Below are 20,699 nucleotides of genomic sequence, written 5' to 3'. Positions count from 1 at the left end.
GAAAGAGAATGGAGGAAAAGGTAGAACATTGGATCAGCGGGTTGGATTATGTTATAGCACAATTACTTTCTTACAGACAAAAGCTTCTAGGAGTGTTTTCTTAGACATGTTAAATATTGCATTGTATCAAACACATTTTCTAATTGATAATTACTTGTAGTTGTGAAGATTAATTTGTTTGATGATTATATATGATTCTTCAGGGTGGAATAAGCATTAAATGTGGAAAAAATCTATGTATATATGTTTACATTGTGAATTAAATGGCCTCAAGCTAGCCATGCATTGTTTGGAGGATAACAAATAAGATCTTATGTATAACTTGCACTCTTTATTTGTTGCCTAATGTGGTGAAATTATTCAGACCTTTTCTAACTTTTATGTTGTTGTGGTATAGCCGTCTTTTAACGAAGCTCTACTGGAGGTGTTTCAAGTTAATTATGTTGGCTCTGCTCCTTACCTAAGTTGTACTCCTTCCGTTCTTCACCACCGACTTTCCTCAAGTGATCGATTCTTGGTGCTTTCCTCTGATGGGCTTTACCAATATTTCAATAATGAAGAGGTAGTTGCTCATGTCACATGGTTCATGGAAAATGTCCCAGAAGGTGATCCTGCACAATACCTTATTGCAGAGCTTCTCTTCTGTGCTGCTAAAAAGAATGGTCAGTTGCTTTGCCTTCCTTACTCCTTCAACTTGGCTTCCATTTCAAGTTTTTCATAAACTGTGTTTGGATAAGCAATTGACAAACATGATTTGAATGAGCTTGATTTTATAGAAAATAATTCTATAAAATTGAGTTTAGAGGGAAGTGTAGAATTGGTTTTGATATGTTTGATTTTGTCTGGATATTTTTACTCTAAAGTTAAGTATGATGTAAAACTTAAACATTTTTCATCCAAACTCAAGTTGTTTTTATTACTTTTAGTTAAACTGAGGTTTGGAACCAAAATAAGTATATACTTGGCTCCACTTTTGGAGGAGTCAAAATTGATTTTAGATGTGTAGAATTGATTTTGACATGCATGGTTTTTCTCGAGTTGAATTGAATCTGCCTCAAGAATTGATTCTAACTTGAAGTTAGAATTTTTAGTTTTTGACTCCAAATGTGATTTTTATCTTCAAATTTATTTTTTGACTCAATTTTATGTGAATGTATCTAAACATAAATTACTCTACATTCAATTCATTTTTAACTAAAATCAAAATTTGGCACTGCAAACAAATGCATCTTTGGTTTCAATTTTTGGAGAGGCAAAATCAATTCTGGAAGTATAGAGTTGATTTGAACATATTTAGGTCTTTTCGAGTAGAATTGTTTTTGCCTCTAGTATATATAGGGATTTAGAGCTTTTGACTCTAAGATTGAGTTTTAGCTTCAAATTTATTGTGCAACTCACATTTAGGCAAATGTACCCAAACATAAACAAACATCTTTTCATTTAACTTACATTTACCAAAAATCAGTTTTACAAATTTAATTTATTCAAAATGGCCATACAATGTTAGACTAAAGAGCAATTACACATGCATTCTTTCATCCTTTTCCATGAAGAGTAAGCTGCCATGTAGGGTCACCTAATAAGTAGTCATATCTAGTCCCTCTACAAGAGACTTTTTGTCTTTATTTTGAATTCGTCCCAACATACCTACAACTGCACGGTGCGGTAGCTGTGGAAACCATTAGATCTAGACAGCACGGTGCAGCAGTCGTAGGGGATCCAACCACCATATTATGGAGGGACTTATTTTTGAGCTGGTTGTGGTTTAGTACTTATCCTTATTCTTTTTATCTCTTTTCATTCTTAAGATGTTCTAAATCATTACAACCTCAATCCTATTAAATGATATTTCATGTCCACCACAATTCCTTGTCTCAACGTTTTTAATATATCAAAGGGTGGTAAATTAAATATCTGAAATTTCATATCTAATATGTTTTTTTCTTTTAATTTGTAGGAATGAACTTTCATGAATTGCTTGATATTCCTCATGGAGACCGACGTAAATATCATGATGATGTTTCTGTCATGGTGGTTTCTTTGGAGGGAAGGATTTGGAAATCATCAGGATAAATAACTCCTTTTAATTTTCTTCCTTTTATAAATGCTTCTCGGTTTTATTTTTTGCTAGGTTCCCCATAATTTGCATATTTCTCTTGATATTGAAACAATTTTGGGCCAGTTAAATTATTTTAGAAATTCAAATTAGTCTCTTAATTTATATTTTCTTCTTCTAATCCACCGAAATTAGGGTTGTTGACCTCAATAGGCTTCACAAGGTATCATGGTTGTAATTAGTCTCTATTTTTGGAATGCAATATGTTTCAGAAACTCAACTAATAAAAATTGCAAAAATAATGTAAATAAAGAATATATATATATATATATAAGAGGAGTTTTAGAAGAATAAATATTGACAAGAATAAATATTGACAATAAATCAATTAGTACAATTGAGCTGTGTTGACATAGAAGTTGAGAGTTTGATTCAATTATATACTCTCTCCGGTCATTAATATAAGTAAAAAAACTACTTAACGATTAATAAGAATAAATTAGATGCAATTAATTTTCTTGATTTTATGTGTAAAATATAAATTAAATTTATTAAATTGATCATTTTTAATATCACACACTCAACTATTTATATTAAATGTTTTTGAATTATCTCTAAAGTTATTTTTTATTGTTCTGCACTATCATTCTCCAAGTTTCCCATATCTCTCATAAATCATTCTCCAAGTTTCCTTGAAAATTAAATAAACACAAATAAAAAGAAATCTAGCTGCGCTCACAATAGAACTGATCCATTCCTCAAGGTTGCTCACATTCGGTATTTGGTGCCAATCTTCTAACTCAATTTCTCTTATTACTTTTATTCATGTGTGTCATAAGAAACACGCCAAAATCACATAAGAAAATACACCTGAATTTTAAAATGTATTCTTATAAAATATGATTTTAATTGATAATAAAAAATTGTTACCAAAAGAAATAAAAAATAAAGATACAAGTTGGCCTCAGTACTACTATGCATGATATATGAATGAAGTTTAGATCTGCTTAATTATTATGACCTTACATAACATCACTTACCAAACCTCTTTTCATTGGATTGTCAATGTTCACATTTTCCCAGCAACCAACAAACTATAATTTGTATGTTGATTTCAATCCACATTAATTCCACACGTATAGTTATCTTTCTAGTAAAGACTTTTTACTAAATTGCTTTGAATTTAAGTTGAAGGACTTTATACTATACCATCACATTTGGTCCATCTACTCTCAATAACAACCATTGCCTGTGCCATATATAAACAGAACCTTATTGCCATATTTCTCAACATCAAACTCAATACTTTCCTCTCTTCTCTCTAGCCATATTATATTATATAATAAACACTTTTCTGTTTCCATTCATTATTGATCTAGCACATTAACCATGTCACCAACAAATTGGACAATTTTGGTCATTTTGTCTTGTGCCATCTCATTTACCTTTGCTTCTGATCCTGATACACTTCAAGACCTTTGTGTAGCTCTTCCCTCTTCAGGTAATGTATAGCATATATATTATTATCATTTAACACTAGAAGAAAAAGTTAAATTACTAATAGAAATTTAATACACAAACTTGATTCCCTTATGTGCTACAGCATAGAGGCCTATATGGATTAACTTATTTGAATTCTTTCTGAGACTATTTAGAAGAGTCTACAAAAAGAACTAATGACATGTCTGCAAGCTGTTTCAACTTATTTCTATAAAATTTTACATAATAGTTTATAATAACAACTTATAGTTTATATGAAACTAGTTTGAGTTTGTTGTACAAATAGTCTAATCATAAGCACTTTTATAATAAATGTTTGTGCAATAAACACTTAATTAGACAGTTTATCCTAACAGGACTTAAATTGAAGTATCAAAACTATATTTTGGAAAATCATAACAATATATGCTGTGTATTATTGACAGGTGTTAAGGTGAATGGATTTGCCTGCAAAGCTGAAACAAATGTAACAGAAGCTGATTTCTTTTTTGGTGGTTTATCCAAACCTGGAATTATCAACAACACATTAGGATCTTTGGTTACTGCAGCCAATGTTGAAAAAGTTCCAGGACTCAACACATTAGGTGTGTCTTTATCAAGAATAGACTACAAACCTAGTGGTCTTAATCCACCACACACACACCCTCGTGCTACAGAAATTGTTTTTGTCCTAGAAGGTGAATTAGACGTTGGTTTTATCACTACATCAAATAAACTCATTTCTAAGTCCATAAAAAAAGGTGAAATATTTGTGTTCCCAAAAGGGTTGGTTCATTATCAGAAGAATAATGGAGATAAAGCTGCTTCTGTCATTTCTGCTTTTAACAGTCAACTTCCTGGTACTTTTTCAATTGCTTCAGCTCTGTTTGCATCAACACCAACTGTGCCTGATGATGTTCTTGCTCAAGCTTTTCAAATTGATTCTAAAGAGGTTGACACAATTAAGACCAAACTTGCTCCTAAGAAGACTTAATTTAATTTATGATATTCAAGTTTCTTTGTTTTCAACCAGCTTTTTCTGGTATTTTGCTATAATAATTCTTTTGAAAGGTTTTGATGATTATTATTGTACTTGTACCATTTATGGTGTTGCGTTTTGCTTCTTGATATAGAATTGAGTGTAAAATAAATGTATCGAAGATTATAGTACGTGTTGATAATAATGCAAATTCTATATGAAGTAGAATGTGTCACATTTTATGTGGAATATATGGTTTCATTTCTTTTGTCTGTGGTTAACTGCTTTTGTAATAAGCACTGAACTGAGATTGTAACTTTATCACCTCACTTTCTCTTTCATTATGGTTGGATGTTAAATCAATATGGTAAGATGCATACATCTTAAAATTGAAGCCCTCAACTTAGGTACTTTGGTAGAAAATGGATTTCATTGTTCGAGGTCATCTACAAATAAAAATGGGCATGTATAGAATATAATAAATAGAAATAAATGAATCATTCAGCTATCTTCCAATGATTAATTCGGTGGTTGGGTTGGGACAAGAAAAAGTATTGAAAAAGAATGTTAGAAAATTCAATATGTGCTACTAACATTTTCTCTCCTTCAAGGCCAACTCAACATATCTTGAAATCTAAATAAAACTAAAAGAATGTCTTTATAAGAAAGTAGAGGCCTTAATAATGCTAATAATAACATTTAATTAATTTTATTTAAATATCACCTTTATTGTTTTTTAAGATATAAAAAATGTTCCACTCTATTTAGTGGAGTTCTAATAATAGAGAATTAAGGGACATGGAGTGGCTCTAATGAGATAAACTATCCATGTTGAACAAGTTTGGTGGCATGAGTTTTCACAATTTATATGCTTTCAATATAACTATGTTTGGTACAAAAGGATGGAAATTCATTAGCCAACTAGATGCTTTATTGGCAACGTCGTTTAATACTAAATATTTTTTCATGTGTGATTTTTTGAGTGCTTAAATTGGTCTTAAATCCTCTTATTCTTTGGAGAAACTTATGATCCACATGACACACATGCTCTATTGAAGAAAGGTATAGTAGATGGACTATTGACAATGAATCTCACATTCTATTATGGGATTTGGTTTTGATTCGAGACGACACTGTTTTTTCTTGTCCATTGAATATGAACTATGTCATAAAAAATTTATATGTGGGAAGTTTGTTGATCCCAAATGTGAAACAATGAAATGAAGAATTGATCAATGTTCTTTTCTCCTCATATGTAGTCTAAAAAATTGTCTCCCCTCTTAATGAAAAGGCCATCGGTGATCCTAGAATTTGGAAAACAATTACTTGAGGCAATTATTCACTAAAAATTGGGTACCATTTGTTGATGAATGATCTAATCGATAACAACTAACCGAATGAGGAGGAAAATTGGTTACTTATCTGGAAGTTGAAGATTCCACCAAGAGTAAATGTTTTTCTCTAAAGGGTCTGCAAATATTGTTTACCTTCAAGACTCCAATTGCAACAAAAACATATTATCTATCCTACTACTTGTGTCAATTGTGATAGTGAAATTGAGAACTTGTGACACCTCTTTGTTACGTGTTCACTCAGTGAATAATGTTGTCAGAGGTTAGGTTTGTGGGATCTTATTCATCCTTTTATTTATACAACTAATTAGAACTTGTGGCACCTCCTTATTTGTACAACTAATTATTTTAAACATCTCTATTTTAGTTTCCTAGAAAGCAATGAACCATGTATTTGGTTTGTTTTGCCTTAACTCTTTTGAGTATTTGGCGTGCTAGAAATGGAAAATATTAGGATCATAATGTTTTGTCTTTCCATCAAATTGTGGAAAGAGGATATAATTTCCTTTGTTATGGGATCAAAGCGAATAAACATGTTAAAGTTGTGGATACCGTAACTCAAGATAACTATTTGCATAGTTGGCAATCCCCTCCCAAAAGTTTTTAATAATGTAATGTTGATGTAAAATTCACCCGGATCACCATGAGAGTTTGAGTTCTTTATTGTGTATCCACTTTTGAAGGAAAAGCTACAAGACTTCTTCATGCTCTCTATTGGATTGCATATTTGAGTCTTCACCATGTCATATTTAAGTTAGATCATGGTCAGAGAATTGTTAATTGTTTCCACGAGCTTCTTGACAATGTCTCTAAGCTTAGTGCTATTGTGAAATTTTGCAAGGTCCTTTTTATTTCATTTACAAACTACGATGTTAGTTTCGTTAACCGATTAGCAAATGGTGTAACTTACTCTTTAGCAAGAGCGACAATATTTAATGCTTACCTCAATATTTTTTATGATCCAACACTTTGTATTTTCGAGTTGATTTGAATGCTTTGAATTATTATTTAAAAAAAGATAAAAAAAAATATTAATTATGTCAAGGGATATATTTGATTATACTTGTGAAGTTGAGACCTTTTCCTTAATCTACATAAAGATTTTAAATTTTTTGAAGCCTTAAAATACAAGGAAAAAAGTTACTCGTAGTATTTAGTATAAAAATAGTTACTCTTAGTATAAATGTTTTTCTTTTTTAATCTATTATAGTTTTATGACAATTTTAAAGAAAAATGTAGTATAATATATCAGTTTATTGTAGAATATATTTCGAAACAATTAAAAAAAGAATATATGCAACAAATTTCAAACTAAATTTCCACTCTGAACACAAGAACACATTTACAAAACAAGCATTTTATCTTCAATGAAATCGAATAGTAAGTCAGTAACCGAATTGAAATTAAAAAAAAAAATAAAGTAAGGGATCCAATTCAAATTTAGAAAAAGTTAAGTGACCATACTGAAAATAAAAAAGAATAGATAACGGTGTAGTTTATCTCCAAAAAGAAGAAGCATACGATGAATTACAACAAAACAATGGAAGATTTAAAAGAAGAGCAGCCGCGAAGAAAAAACTACCGAAAGAGAAGTCTTCCAAACCCAACAGACGAACAAAACCAACTCCCACAAGAAAACAACGAATCCGATGACGAACGAGAAAGAAGGTTTTTTTCTTCCTCTTTTTAATTTCGTTTCACTTCTAAATTTTACTTTAGGGTTTTCGTTTCACCAATTATATACTAAATTGAAATCACAGATTGGCATTGGAAGAGATTAAGCTTCTTCAGAAGCAGAGGGAAAGGAAATCAGGAATTCCTGCAACCCTAACTTTGCAGCAATCTCAGCCTGGAATTTCCGGCGGTTTAGCCGCTAAAACCGTCGATAAGAACGATGGCGATGGCGGTGACAAGGATGACCTCGTTCTTCAAGATACTTTTGCTCAAGAAACTGCTGTTATGGATGAAGATCCCAATATGTATGTTGTGTTTATGCTTAGGTTATTGAATTTGAGTTTTTCAAGTTAAGTTGTTGTTGATGTTGAATGTTGATATATGAATGAACAGGGTTAAGTATATTGAGCAGGAATTAGCGAAGAAGAGGGGTAGAAATATTGATGAAGCAGATCAAGTTGAGAATGAGTTGAAACGTGCTGAAGATGAACTATATAAAATACCTGATCATCTTAAAGTTAGTATTTTTCCTTTTGTTTTACAATGTTTCACTGTTTTTTTTCTTCTAATTTCTAGCAGCTTGTAATACAGTGTGCAGTGTAGATTAACTTCTGGTTAATAAGCATATAGATGTCTATTTAGAAGTTAAATGAAAGAGCTTAGTTTATATGCAAAAGCTAATTTAAACTCATAGGAGAAGTATTGGTTAAAAAACTTATAAATTATTACAAGATTCTAGTAATATTTTTTGTACAAGGGGTTTTTGAGAAATTTATCTACCGACACTAACTGTGCACCACCTTTTCCCAGCTTCATTTGTTTTTTATTTTTCTTGTTTTAAATATATTGTGTCTTGTCAGGTAAAAAAGCGTAATTCAGAAGAAAGCTCTACTCAGTGGACTACTGGTATTGCCGAGATCCAGCTTCCAATAGAGTATGCTTTCTCATATTTTATTTCCATTGGCATATTTGCTCTTTGAGTTATTTGTAGAAGAAACATTTAATAATCTACCAATATTTACGCATTTTTCTTTCAAGTTAATTGTTGGCAATGTCTGATTATCGGGGTGATAACCTTGTCTGTATGGGTACTCGGTGCCTGCAGTTGTAAACAAGCAATTAGAAAAGATGTGAATTTGGCATTTTGGTTGAAAAAATTCTTTTCTCAATGATATAATCCAGATGATTCATCTTGTCATTGGTTTCATTGCTTTTTTAATTGTAGTGGTTTCTCTTTTCTGATATGTTGCCAGTACTTTGTTGTCTTTGTTTAATGTTTCTATATGAATTAATTTATTGAACAAGAAAAATAGGTGATGTGTGTTAATGCGTTTGTATTGTGTTTGCAGATATAAATTGAAAAATATTGAAGAAACCGAGGCTGCCAAAAAGCTTCTGCAGGAAAAGAGGCTTATGGGTCGGACAAAGTCAGATTTCAGCATTCCATCAAGTTATAGTGCTGATTATTTCCAGCGTGGCAGGGATTATGCTGAAAAACTTAGACGAGGTAACATTTTCTTTGATGATTTCATTATAGATTACATATGTATATTTACTCGTTTACTGTTAGAATACTATGTCATTGTCAGCCTTGATTTAGTTATCAATGACTTCATCCTTTGACTTTGCCTCTCATTCCAATCACTGACCAGAAAAGCAACTAATTTGCAGATCATCCAGAGTTGTACAAGGAGAGAAGTGTACAGGAAGATAGTTCTGCATCCAAACAAAACGATTCTAGCAGTGATGCTGCTGGAGCAGTACAGAGGCAAGCTGCAACAGACCAATTCATGCTAGAGCGTTTCAAGAAACGAGAACGTCACCGTGGGAGGAGATAACATAAATGTGATATGGGTGCCATATTTTATATCAGTCCGGGCAAGATTGTTGTTTGAAAAAGAGCTGCAGAACATGCATCTGCTAGTGGCCTGTGAAGAAGTATCAAGAATGTACCTTTTCAGCCAAAGCTTAGACGAACCTTGGCTGATTTACTGTGGCCTATACTGAGGCAACAACAGAACTATGATGATTAGACCATCTTTGGTCATCAATAACTTGCTGTTAGCCTGTAAGATATGGTATGAACTTGTGGCAGGGCTAGAATGGTGATGGTGCTAAATAGGATGGGTGCTTTGTTAGGCAAACTGTATTATTATACTGAAATGATATTCAGAATATTTTTCCATTGAAAAAGTTGCTTGTTTCGGGATGACTCTCTGTTAGTCGCCTTTCTAATTGGCCAATTCATTGTTTTTCTGTTTTCTTCTACAATGTCTGCTATCTCGTGGCACTATTATATTAAAAAAGTTATAAGCAGTGCATTTTAAATACGGCTCACTTGACATAAAACTCAATATTACTTTGAAGTTTTTATTTATTTTTGACGAATTAAGGCTCTTTGAAGTTTATACTACAATAATTTATAATCCAAAATGCACTATAAGGATAAAGAATACTGGTAAGGCTAGCTTCATTTGTTGGCTTACATTTTTTCCCAATTTCGTTTTATAGGGAAGGAAAAAATTACCCATGTTACTGGGTTTTATCTACAAATGGTTCTGTATTTGTAAAAAGAAAAATGTTTGTCATGATACAACAAAAGAGTATTCAAGGCAATATGTAGATTTTCATTGAATCTGATATATTTATGTCGTTGTTGAGGAGATTTATACATGTTTTTTAAAGACTAAAGATATATTTTGGTGCATAAGAAAAAGAGATATGTTGGTAGAGTGACTAAATTTATTGCATTCTTCAACTCAAAGAACTAAATAGTCCAATCCATACAAATTTGGTAACTAAAATAGTGATTCATTTGTAACATCTCTACCCTTCTTCTACACTGAATAATATTATTTTATGAGCATTGTTTCATTCAGAACTGAATCTTGCTGATAAAAGACTGGCCAAAACTCCAACCAGACGGTGCCACATTAATAGCTGTGTGGGTCTTTCCATTACTGAGTTGGACTCTGAATGACAAGCTTTGACCATTTAGATAACTTAAGCTTTGCCAGTTAACACCCCAATTCCTTGACATAGTTTCCCATTTCTTCATTTTTGACCCTTTGATCCAAACTTTTGAGATATCCCCTGGTCCCCCTATGTTGCTTATAAGCACTAGTTCAAAATAGTCTTTCCCATTGATTGTAAATCTGATTCCTCCACTTCTTTTGCAACCAACTCTGCATAGATGCAACACAACATTGTGCAATATTAGTTGGCTAGCTGTATTAATCAGTGACAATCTATCAAACTCTAGACACACCTGCACACACGACACTTATACTGACTTGTAAACAACGAAAATGTAAACAACGAAAATAATTTAAGAAAATCAAAGTAATTAAATTAATATAGACTTAAATGTACTTTTGATCCTCCTATTTTGTTCAAAATTAACTTTTATTCTTATTTCTAAAACCAAGTTTTTTGTCCCCATTTTACAATTTGTGAGATTTTGTTGGTCTCCTATTTTTTTATGATGTTACATGTTCACTAACTAATGTTGTACTATGGATGTAACAACATAAAAAATATTAAAAGGAAAAGAAAAGAATGTTGAATTTAATTCTATTTTATTCAATTCAGCTGTGCCACAGTATAATAAAAATGGAGGGGACCAACAAAATTCTACAAATTGTAAAACAGGGGATCAAAAACGTGATTTTAGAAATAGGGGAACTAAAAAATAATTTTGAGCAAAATAGAGAAATCAAAAGTGCATTTAATTCATTAATGTAATCACATGTGGCTGTCTTGTGGGTTAAAATGTTTTTCACTTGAAGAAAATAACTCAAGATTTTGTGCAGGATTGTCCGGAAAAGTTGACTGAAAATAAAGGTATGAAATTGGTATTTAGATCCTCTATAATTATAGTATGGTGTTGCAGTGGTAGAAACTATTAAATTTACATAAAAAAAAATTACCCGTCTAAATTTAATTGTTTCTACATCGGAAACACTATTATGCAACCGTAAAGTATCAGGATTAATGTGTCACTAAGAAATCAAAGTTTCCTTTCTATTGACAGATAAATAGAAAAGAAAAACATAGTGAGCATATATGTATAAGATAACATACTTTCTGTAAAAGATTGGAACAATCCCAGCTTTATATTTGGCGATCATCTCAAAAGCGGGTTGAGACATGTCAAAATGTGGTCTAGGAGGATTACACCAACCACCATTGTCACTAGGAAGATCAAAGTTTGGGGGACAGAAATTTGTGGCAGTAACTGTTATGGAAGTTCCCCTAAGACACCACTGTGGCACTTGACTTGCATCACAAACAATCTGATAGCAACCACCACATGACTTTCCATCCTTGAACAAAGCAGTACTCAAAGCAGTTGTTTTTATTCCATAACCATCTGTGTACAGATCTCCATACCCACATGCACCCCCTACAAGTAGACACAAATTCATTAACCACTAATTGAATAAACAATTTTTCTAAGCTTTTATGTATAATTTATTTCTATAACAAAAGATAAAATATGTGAAACAATATCTTACAGACTATTTCAATAAGCTCTGTCAAACAGTATCAAAAATGTTTATATTAATAGATAAACTCAAATCACTCAATCCAAAAACACCCTTACACATTTCATATCATATATGGGAATTCACAATTAAAATGAAATATAGAAATGTTGAGAAAAACACATAAGACAAAATGTAGTTGCATTTTACCCATAGTTCCTGAGGCATCACTTCCACCATAAAAAGTTGCATGAGCTTTCTCCCACTTTGCTGATGCTACTCTTAATTGTGAGGTAAACAACCCCACAAGCATTACTACACCACTCAAAATCATAAGCCTTTCCATCTCCTTGATCTCAAAATTTCTTAATTTTGTGCTTAAGATGATGATAGACTCTTGTGGGTTTTTATAACTATAGTTAAGGACGTTTAGCCCAAGAAAAAAGCTAAATCAAATTCAAGTAGTCGAATAAAGAAAGGTGATGTTGACTGAAAACTTATTCTCTAATTATAGAAAGAATTATTGTATGCATTAAATTAAATATGGTTCAATAAGTATTGAAAGAACATGCTATGACGGTGATTTTATCCGTGGTACGTAAAATGGTACAATCAAACACAATACTCTTTTGATGAGAAAATATTATTATATCTTAATCGGCAAAAGTCAACAATTTAAAATAATAATTTTCAAAATTGGACTGATCTAATCAATTGAACTAATTAAAATGTAGAACTACTAACATCAGAACTTTCATGAAAAGTGTGCTTCATCCTGAAAGAAATTAATAAACTCAATCAATACAATTTCTAAATCTAAATTGTTACATGAATAAATAATAATCAAATAATAATGCTAATCATGAAGAGGAAAGGTTTTGGATTATTTACATATTCGAATAGCAATTAATCCACAATAGTCTCTTTGATATGATCTTCTTTAAGTCTTTGAGTGTGTCTTGAGAGATGCCAGTCTCTGTTCCACTATGTTAGATTTAATGTGAAGTTTCAATGTGACAACAAAAATGGCTAGAAATAAGGATCTTTCCTTGTCTGAAATACATGGCCTCACTTACCCATCATAGTAAAGCCCACACAAGCTTTTCACATCAACCCAATAAATAAAATAAAATGCTTTACAATATTAATAATCTCAATAAACATAATATGATTTTTTTTATGAATAATAAACACAATATGATGAGTTTATATAATTGAGATTATATATGTTCTAATATTTTGACATATTGTTAATTTGCACATCACATTAAATCTGACTATGTTAGTCCACATTAAAATAATTCAATTGACCAGTTTTTAGTGTCCTAAGCAAACTAAAATAATGATGATCTCATAATTTTTAGATTTATTTTTTTCCGCCTATTTTTTATTGCAAAATTATTCATAATCTATTCATTATCAATGTTTTAACAAAATTATTTTCAATAAAAATCAAGATAGACTATTTGATCTATCATGTGACATATGTAAATAAGATTTCGTCGAGATGTAACAATATATTTGATCGCAACACACTAAAATTGGATCAAAATGTATCACAAATCAACAAAAATGTACATTATATGACAAACAACATCAATAAAAATAGTATTAATCATTTATTAAAAAAATTTCAAAATTTATCAACAAACTACAATGTCGCCATAAACTACTATATACAATCTCCCGCTAGCTCAACACACCAAAGATCTCACAACATCCATATGAATTACATGATTTGCAAAAAATTAACAGTCCAATGCTTAGTTAGGGGATCTGCCACCATAAACTCTATAAGAATATATTCAATTATCTTCTAAGTACACCAATTGCATAAGCTATATCAAGATGTGTACACATTTGAGCGTACATAACATATGAGATCATTTGACTTCTACTCTTTCTTTATCATCTAAAGACATAACAAAAGATTTTATCAAACATTCCAATACATATCAAATATCGATCAATATTACCATTATAATTTTGCCTAAGGATCCTGGATTACAATGTACAATTAAATCCCATTAATTTTAAAACGTAAACTAGGTATGTTTTTAATCGAATGTTAAATTTTGTACTGATCAAGCCATTACATAAAAGTTTAACTGTGTAATATCTCATGTAGCTTTGAAAACATTAATTTTCAAAATTCAAAATTGAAGATTTTCATTCAAAAACTCCATGTGAGATCAAACTCAAGCACTTTTCATGAAAGTTCTAATGTTTAAAAGATGGAAGACTTTAGTAACAAAAAATATATTGAAGGCTGAAGTCGTTTTCTATTACTTGTGTGTATTAAAAGAAAAGGTCAAATTTATTCACATTAACAAAAAAGACAAAGTCAAATGGTACACGCAAGTGAATCAAAGAAAATGTGCAGATATGTTCGCTTTAGTAGTAATAATAGTATAGTAGTAACATGCAAAGGATCAAGTATGTACAACCTTATCTTATTGAACAAGAAAGGAAAGCTTTTTATATTAGCAAATAAGAGTATTGGCATTTTATAGTATAAAAAAACAGAAAAGTATTGTGAAGCATGGACAAGTCAGCTATAAAATGATTATTACTAAATGCCATGTATTATGCCATATCTCATGGAACTTCTTCCACCCATATGACACATGCATCCACTTCCATGTGCAACCAACCACTGCTTCCCAGTTCACACACGAGGGCCATATTAGTCATTGTTGAGTATACATAGATCCCTTTTGTAGAATTTTCAAAAATATTTCCGCCTTTTATAAATACTGAATTAGGTCAACCTTATTATAAATTAATGACAAAATTGTATGAGTTATTTATCTTCTTTATGTGTAATACTTAAAAAAAAATTATCGGTCTTTTAACTTTTAAAACGTTTATAAAATTATTATTTTTCATTTAGACTATTTATCTTTTTAATATGTTTATGAATTTATCCTTTAAAAATATTGGCAAGTCATTTATTAGTTGACAAGTCTATGTAGGATTATAATTATTAATAATCGTATTTTAATGTTGATAGATGTATAAGATGAGTAAAAAGTGACTAAAAAGCTTAATGTTGATATATTTTTTTCTAGATCTTAAAAATTTAATAAGTTTGTTAATTAAAAAATTATTAATTATAATTCTATATAGACTTCTCAATCAGTAATTTTAATGATCTGTTGATATTTTTAAAGATATATTAAAAGATAAATGACATAAACAAGAGAAAAAAAGATAAAAGATAATTTTATAAATACTTTAAAAGTTAAAAGATAGTTTTATAAATAATTTAAAAAATAAATAACTCAAATGAGAGAAAAAATAAAAATAAATGACATAAGTATTATATGTAAATAAAATAAATTATTTGTAGTATAACGTTGCCTAATTTATAATAATTAATAAATAGTAATGAAATGGTACAACAAGTTTTAAAGGACTCGGATGCAATTGGATACGTTGATCGTATATTATATTCTTCTCTTTGTTGTATCACCACCTTTGAATATTTTTTATCCATTATGTGTAGTGTAGGTCATGCCTTCAGTGATTAATTACTGATGTACAGACACACAGAGAACAGCAAAGACTGATGTGGATCCTCTATACTCTCTCTACCTCGTTATCTTTCTTATCAATTCTATAAAAAAAAACATTAAAGAAAAAGAAAAAAATAAGAGAGGAAAAGAAATTGATAAGAGAAATATTTAGCGATACGACAGGTAGAATTGTTTAAATGTTTTAAGACCACAAAATTTTGACACTATACTTTTATTCTTTTGATATATGGATCAATTCTCACTCTTCTATCAAGTCAAATCAGACTCTCATACTACTTATTGTGGAGTCTCAACTTAACAGAGCAACAACTAATTAAATACTCTAAAAGACTATATGAGATTTTGATATAACATTTTAATCTAAAACATTAATGTATTTGATGTATAAATCACTTATCTTATATATCTAATATTTAATCTATTTATATTTCATAATCAATGTAATAATAACAACTCCCACTTGAATAATTTAACTATTTTCCTAATTAATTCAATGTTCATCAACTGTCGAACTTGTGCATCTTTTTACCATACAGCACTTGCAAAATTCAAGAAACATGGGTCCTGTTCTTGAAATGCAATCCCTCAAACTAAGATGGCTACAGATTTATCATTTATCTGTCATCAATCATTACTATTAAAGTATCTACAATACCTCCACCAAGATTTACAAAATTTCATACGCATGAGTATATATTTCAAATAAAGTTTAATCAAATGATAAGCAGTTGAACACACTCCAACAGAAATGAATAGGATCCTAAAGCTCCAAAACTGCCCAAGTTGTCCCAGGGTTAGCACATTCGCACCTCTTCTACCAAAGTCTACTTTTTCTTGATTAATGTTTGGGGGTGGGAGATTGATTAAACATATACATAGACATCAGTCAACTACCTTCACTAATCATTACGACTGAGCTGAAGTACATATCTAGCATTTTGCAGAAGAGCATTGGCTTCCTCATTTGAGGCATCGAGTGCACGCAATTCTTTGATTTCTTCCTGCCATTTGTCAACCTGCTCCTTGTGAATCCTGCATATTTAAAAGTTAAAACGATCATACCACAAAACTAACTGTTAAAAGTGAAAGATAGTTTCTGCTTTGAATGTTCAACAGCAACTTCATAGCTCACATAATCAGTTTCTCTTCAAATTCATTGCATAGCTCCTTAAACATTGTTTTCCCTGATTCTAGGAACTCAGATACCTACAAGCAATCCACCATTAAACATGTCAAAGAGTTCACATTTATTTATCTAAAGTATGATTTCAAGCATCACACAGTGTATTACTATTTATACCCTCTGAGTAAAATTCTCAATCTTCTCGAGCACAAGAGAAATATTGAGTTCCATTTCTTCAGACCCAATGGGGTTAGTCTCAAATCCTTCCTCCTGTACAAGTACAACCTGCGATTCAGCTTCATCTCCCGTCCTTTCTTTCCCCTGTTAATGGTGAAAAGAAAAACAAATGAAATATCAAAATTTGCTGGAAATGCGGTAAATTCAAGACAGAAAAAAGATTGAAAAAAAAAAAAAAAATACCTCAAGTTTCATACGTTTTCTTGTAGCTCCACTCTCCATGCTTCCTTTTTGAGTTGACATTGGTTAAGCCTACAGGTACACAAGCACTCTGGATTTGGTTTCTTTCCATGAGGCATAGATATTGGGACGAACACCATACACCACATTGACACTGACTCATCGACACCGACACCGGTTATAATTTGAGAAAATGAATGAATTAAATGAAATCAAGGTGTCGGTGTCGCATTGGTTTCAAACACCGAGACACGCCTTGGATCAAATGTGTCGATGCTACATAGGTTTCTTTCTAGATTACATAAATTTCTCAACTAAAATAAGATTATTATTATCACTTTATGCAAAATTTCTTACAAGTTTTTTTATACCGACAAAATGCTAACATTAAATTCAAATTTATACTAGAAGTTCATCTTCAAACAATATATAATTATTTACAAAATTCTTTTAATATTCCTTTTTACATGAATTTTGTTTAGAAGTTAACCCAAACGTACTCGAAATCTGTAAACAAATTTACACATTTAACAACCAAAACACTTTGAAAATTCATCCGCGAAACAAAAACGAAAAAATAAAAATAGAATGTACAGACTGAATTGCGGGTAACATGTGCAGAACCCAAGCATATCATAAGCAAGTAAATTTGAAGATTCTAAACTACAAAAGATAAGGCAAAATTATTCATGACACAACCGTAACAAACAAATAAATAAATAAGACAATATTGAACAGAATAAGAACGAGATCTCGATGCAAAAATCAAATCGAAGTCATAAAAAACGGAAGGAAACTGCATGTTGATATAGATGCTTGATTGAGAAACAAGCTTCGATTAATCACTAAAACATCAATGGAAAAAAAGGAAGATCGACGAATTTGATATTCAGATGGATTCGCATTATGCTTGTAAGAGTGAAGATGAAGAAAAAAAACGGTTGAGATATTTTTACCAGTTAGATTTCACGATCGCGTTTTGTTTGATTGTTGGAATCTCAAACTTGCGAGAGAGGAAAAAGAGCTATCTCACTGAATTTTTCCCAATCAGAAATTTGAATGCCTTGTTTTGCACTTTTAAAAATGGGAATATCTATTGTTCCGTGTTTCGAAATGCGCGCGTTTTTTCGTTTAACAGACTGCATACTGGGTGCAAGGTAACGGGGAACCCGATATTGGGCTCATATTAGTTGGGTCTTACGCCATGGGCTCAAATGAAGTAGGAATAAACTAACAAAACTGGACTGTGCAATTGTACTTATATCTCATAAAATATTAAATATTTTTTTATTTTTTTATTTTTATTCAATCAAGGTAAAACAAAATTACTCCAAAATATTATGTTCACTATTTATACTATCGTAAACTTTGTGCCATTAAATTTTTTGTAGTTAGTTTTATTCTACTAAAAATTTGTGCCTTGAAATTTTAAGTGTTAATTTTACTGAAAATTTTAAATTTTGAAATTTTTGGTACGTAAATTTTTTTTTTCTTGGATTTTCTTTTTACTTTTATTTTTCTTTTTAAATAGGGATGGAAAAAATACCATTATATAGAGATTTGATTAAAATATTCACAACTGATCAAATTTTTTAGTCATGAGAAGCTGTCATATCATGGACAAGAAAAGTTTGATAACAAAATCGAGTAGGTGTTATCATTACTCACTCTGACATAGAAATCAGAAAGAGAGAAAGGAAATCAAAATTAATTCTCGGTTGTGACATAGGTAGAAAATATAAGTCAAATAAAAGTAACTCAAAGACTTCAAGTAAAAAGTGTGGTTGTTCGTTTAAACTTAGATTGAAAACATTGAAGAATGATGAGGAATGAATTATTAGTTTAATGTGTGGACTTCACAACCACAATTTAGTGGCTACGTTTGAGAATAATGCATTTGAGGGACACTTAAAGAAGAAGATAAGAAACATGTTAACGAACTGACGAAACATCACGTTACACCGAGACACATCTTGTCATCTTTGAGAGATCAAGATAAAGAGAACATGACTAATATCTCTCAAATTTATAAGCGACGACCCACATACATGAATAATTTGAAAGAACCCATAACTGATATGCAACATCTATTGAAGTTACTTGAAACTGAGAAGTATGCTTGTTGGAGTATGACTCATGAATATTCCAATATTATGAGGGATATAGTTTGGACGCATCCAGATTCTATAACTTTGTTGAACATGTTTCCTCTTATATTGATCATGGATAACACCTACAAAACCAACAAGTATAGACTACCATTGTTTGAAATTATCGGTGTAACTTCAACTAAGTTGACATTCGACGTTTCATTTGCTTATATGAATTGTAAGCGTCAAGAAATTTTTTGTTGGGCATTGGAAAAGTTAAAAGAGTTCTATTTCAACAACAAAAAATAGAAAAAAAAAATTTATGTACCAAAAATTTCAAGACACAAAATTCCAATAGAATAAAAGTAACTATTGAAAATTTGAAGATATAAAATTTCCAGCAATATAAATAGTGTACTGGAAATTTTGTCAAGAAATTTTTTGGTAGACAATTCATACTACCAGGAGTAACCTTTTTTCCTCTTTGATTGAATGAAAATGAAAGAGACAAAATTAAAATTTTTATATTTTGAAATATAAATTAAATTGTGGAGTACAAAATCTAATTTTTAGAAAAAAAAATTGATAATGTATTTTATTGAATTTTAAATTATTGGAAGCTAGTATGTAATAAAAAATAAGCAAACAAAAAGAGGCCAGATCAATAATTACCAAATTAATTTTAGGCACTTCCAAAATACTCAACTCCTAATCCCTCACAAAAAAATTGGGCCAACTTTAGTCTATATGTCAACATTTTAGCACAAGTATGTTGTGTGTGAGTGTGACTGTTTTGATGTGGTGCTCCACCTATCATTTTGTTGACAATGAGTTATTACGAGGAACACTAGAGATAGATAGGTCCATATAACAATAATATTATGGACAATTTAGTCCCCAAATCATATTTTTAAGTAATTCTTTTATGTTGATTCGAATTTTTTTTTTAAGGTTTTTGTTCCCATCACTGGTGCTCATTCAATCATCTGCATTTTTATGGATTTTTACCATTATATATATTTTTTAAAACCAAAATACTCCACTTTAAATTTTGTATATCAAAAAGTCTTATTTTTTTAGTCCAATATGAGGTCGCTGGTTTAGGGTGGGACCAGCTGAAGACTAAATTTTTTTCATCAAGTTGGAGGTCGCTGGTCGGAGATGTGACCTCTCAAAAGAGTTTTTAATATTTTTTCTTCTCGTTTTAATGGTTATTGTATGAAATTAATATATTAATAAATAATTATATTAAATAATACATTAATAAATAATAATAATAATAATAAATAATATATTAATAAATAACAATAATAATTATATTGTTATTATTATTATTATTAAAAATGATTATAAAATTGAAAAGTAGGGCAATTTATGATTAATCAATTTACTAAAATTAATTTGATATTTACCAAATTTGTTACTTACCAAATTAGACAATTTATGATTAATCAATTTGTTACTAAATTGTACAACTGACTAATTTTTTCATTTAATAGTTAA

The 20,699-nt window shown here is 30.5% G+C and overlaps 5 protein-coding genes across 5 annotated transcripts in view; 3 read left to right on the top strand and 2 right to left on the bottom strand.

The window, feature by feature from the left end:
- LOC101510249 (protein phosphatase 2C 32) overlaps window positions 1–2,336 on the top strand; it is a 6,220-nt gene extending 3,884 nt beyond the window's left edge. The window contains exons 3-4 of the mRNA XM_004495781.4: window positions 398–662; window positions 1,958–2,336. Coding sequence (XP_004495838.1) covers window positions 398–662; window positions 1,958–2,073 — 381 coding nt within the window. The 3' untranslated portion in view covers window positions 2,074–2,336. The remainder of the gene's footprint in view (window positions 1–397; window positions 663–1,957) is intronic.
- Window positions 2,337–3,326: 990 nt separating this feature from the next.
- LOC101510581 (germin-like protein subfamily 2 member 4) lies at window positions 3,327–4,795 on the top strand. Its single transcript, XM_004495782.4, has 2 exons — window positions 3,327–3,557; window positions 3,982–4,795. Exons 1-2 carry the CDS (start codon window positions 3,446–3,448, stop codon window positions 4,527–4,529), a joined length of 660 nt encoding a protein of 219 aa, XP_004495839.1. The 5' UTR covers window positions 3,327–3,445; the 3' UTR covers window positions 4,530–4,795.
- A 2,574-nt stretch (window positions 4,796–7,369) lies between these two features.
- Window positions 7,370–9,775, top strand: LOC101509927 (protein COP1 SUPPRESSOR 2). Its single transcript, XM_004495780.4, has 6 exons — window positions 7,370–7,534; window positions 7,627–7,845; window positions 7,934–8,057; window positions 8,401–8,474; window positions 8,890–9,047; window positions 9,212–9,775. Exons 1-6 carry the CDS (start codon window positions 7,389–7,391, stop codon window positions 9,376–9,378), a joined length of 888 nt encoding a protein of 295 aa, XP_004495837.1. The 5' UTR covers window positions 7,370–7,388; the 3' UTR covers window positions 9,379–9,775.
- Window positions 9,776–10,262: 487 nt separating this feature from the next.
- On the bottom strand, window positions 10,263–13,026 carry LOC101509282 (putative expansin-A17). The gene is made up of 5 exons (XM_004495779.4): window positions 12,919–13,026; window positions 12,772–12,802; window positions 12,238–12,440; window positions 11,624–11,945; window positions 10,263–10,725 (listed from the first exon to the last, which is right to left on the bottom strand). Exons 2-5 carry the CDS (start codon window positions 12,783–12,785, stop codon window positions 10,416–10,418), a joined length of 849 nt encoding a protein of 282 aa, XP_004495836.1. The 5' UTR covers window positions 12,786–12,802; window positions 12,919–13,026; the 3' UTR covers window positions 10,263–10,415.
- Window positions 13,027–16,027: 3,001 nt separating this feature from the next.
- LOC105851867 (uncharacterized) lies at window positions 16,028–18,229 on the bottom strand. The gene is made up of 5 exons (XM_012714436.3): window positions 18,063–18,229; window positions 17,110–17,178; window positions 16,867–17,010; window positions 16,699–16,772; window positions 16,028–16,598 (listed from the first exon to the last, which is right to left on the bottom strand). The coding sequence occupies exons 2-5, from the start codon at window positions 17,167–17,169 to the stop codon at window positions 16,466–16,468; spliced, it is 411 nt and encodes a 136-aa protein (XP_012569890.1). The 5' UTR covers window positions 17,170–17,178; window positions 18,063–18,229; the 3' UTR covers window positions 16,028–16,465.
- Window positions 18,230–20,699: the final 2,470 nt, after the last annotated feature.

The sequence above is a fragment of the Cicer arietinum genome, chromosome 4 (genome assembly GCF_000331145.2).
Source record: "Cicer arietinum cultivar CDC Frontier isolate Library 1 chromosome 4, Cicar.CDCFrontier_v2.0, whole genome shotgun sequence".
NCBI lineage: Eukaryota > Viridiplantae > Streptophyta > Magnoliopsida > Fabales > Fabaceae > Cicer > Cicer arietinum.
Note: the sequence above shows the minus strand (reverse complement) of the source record. Positions and strands in the feature narration are given on the sequence as shown.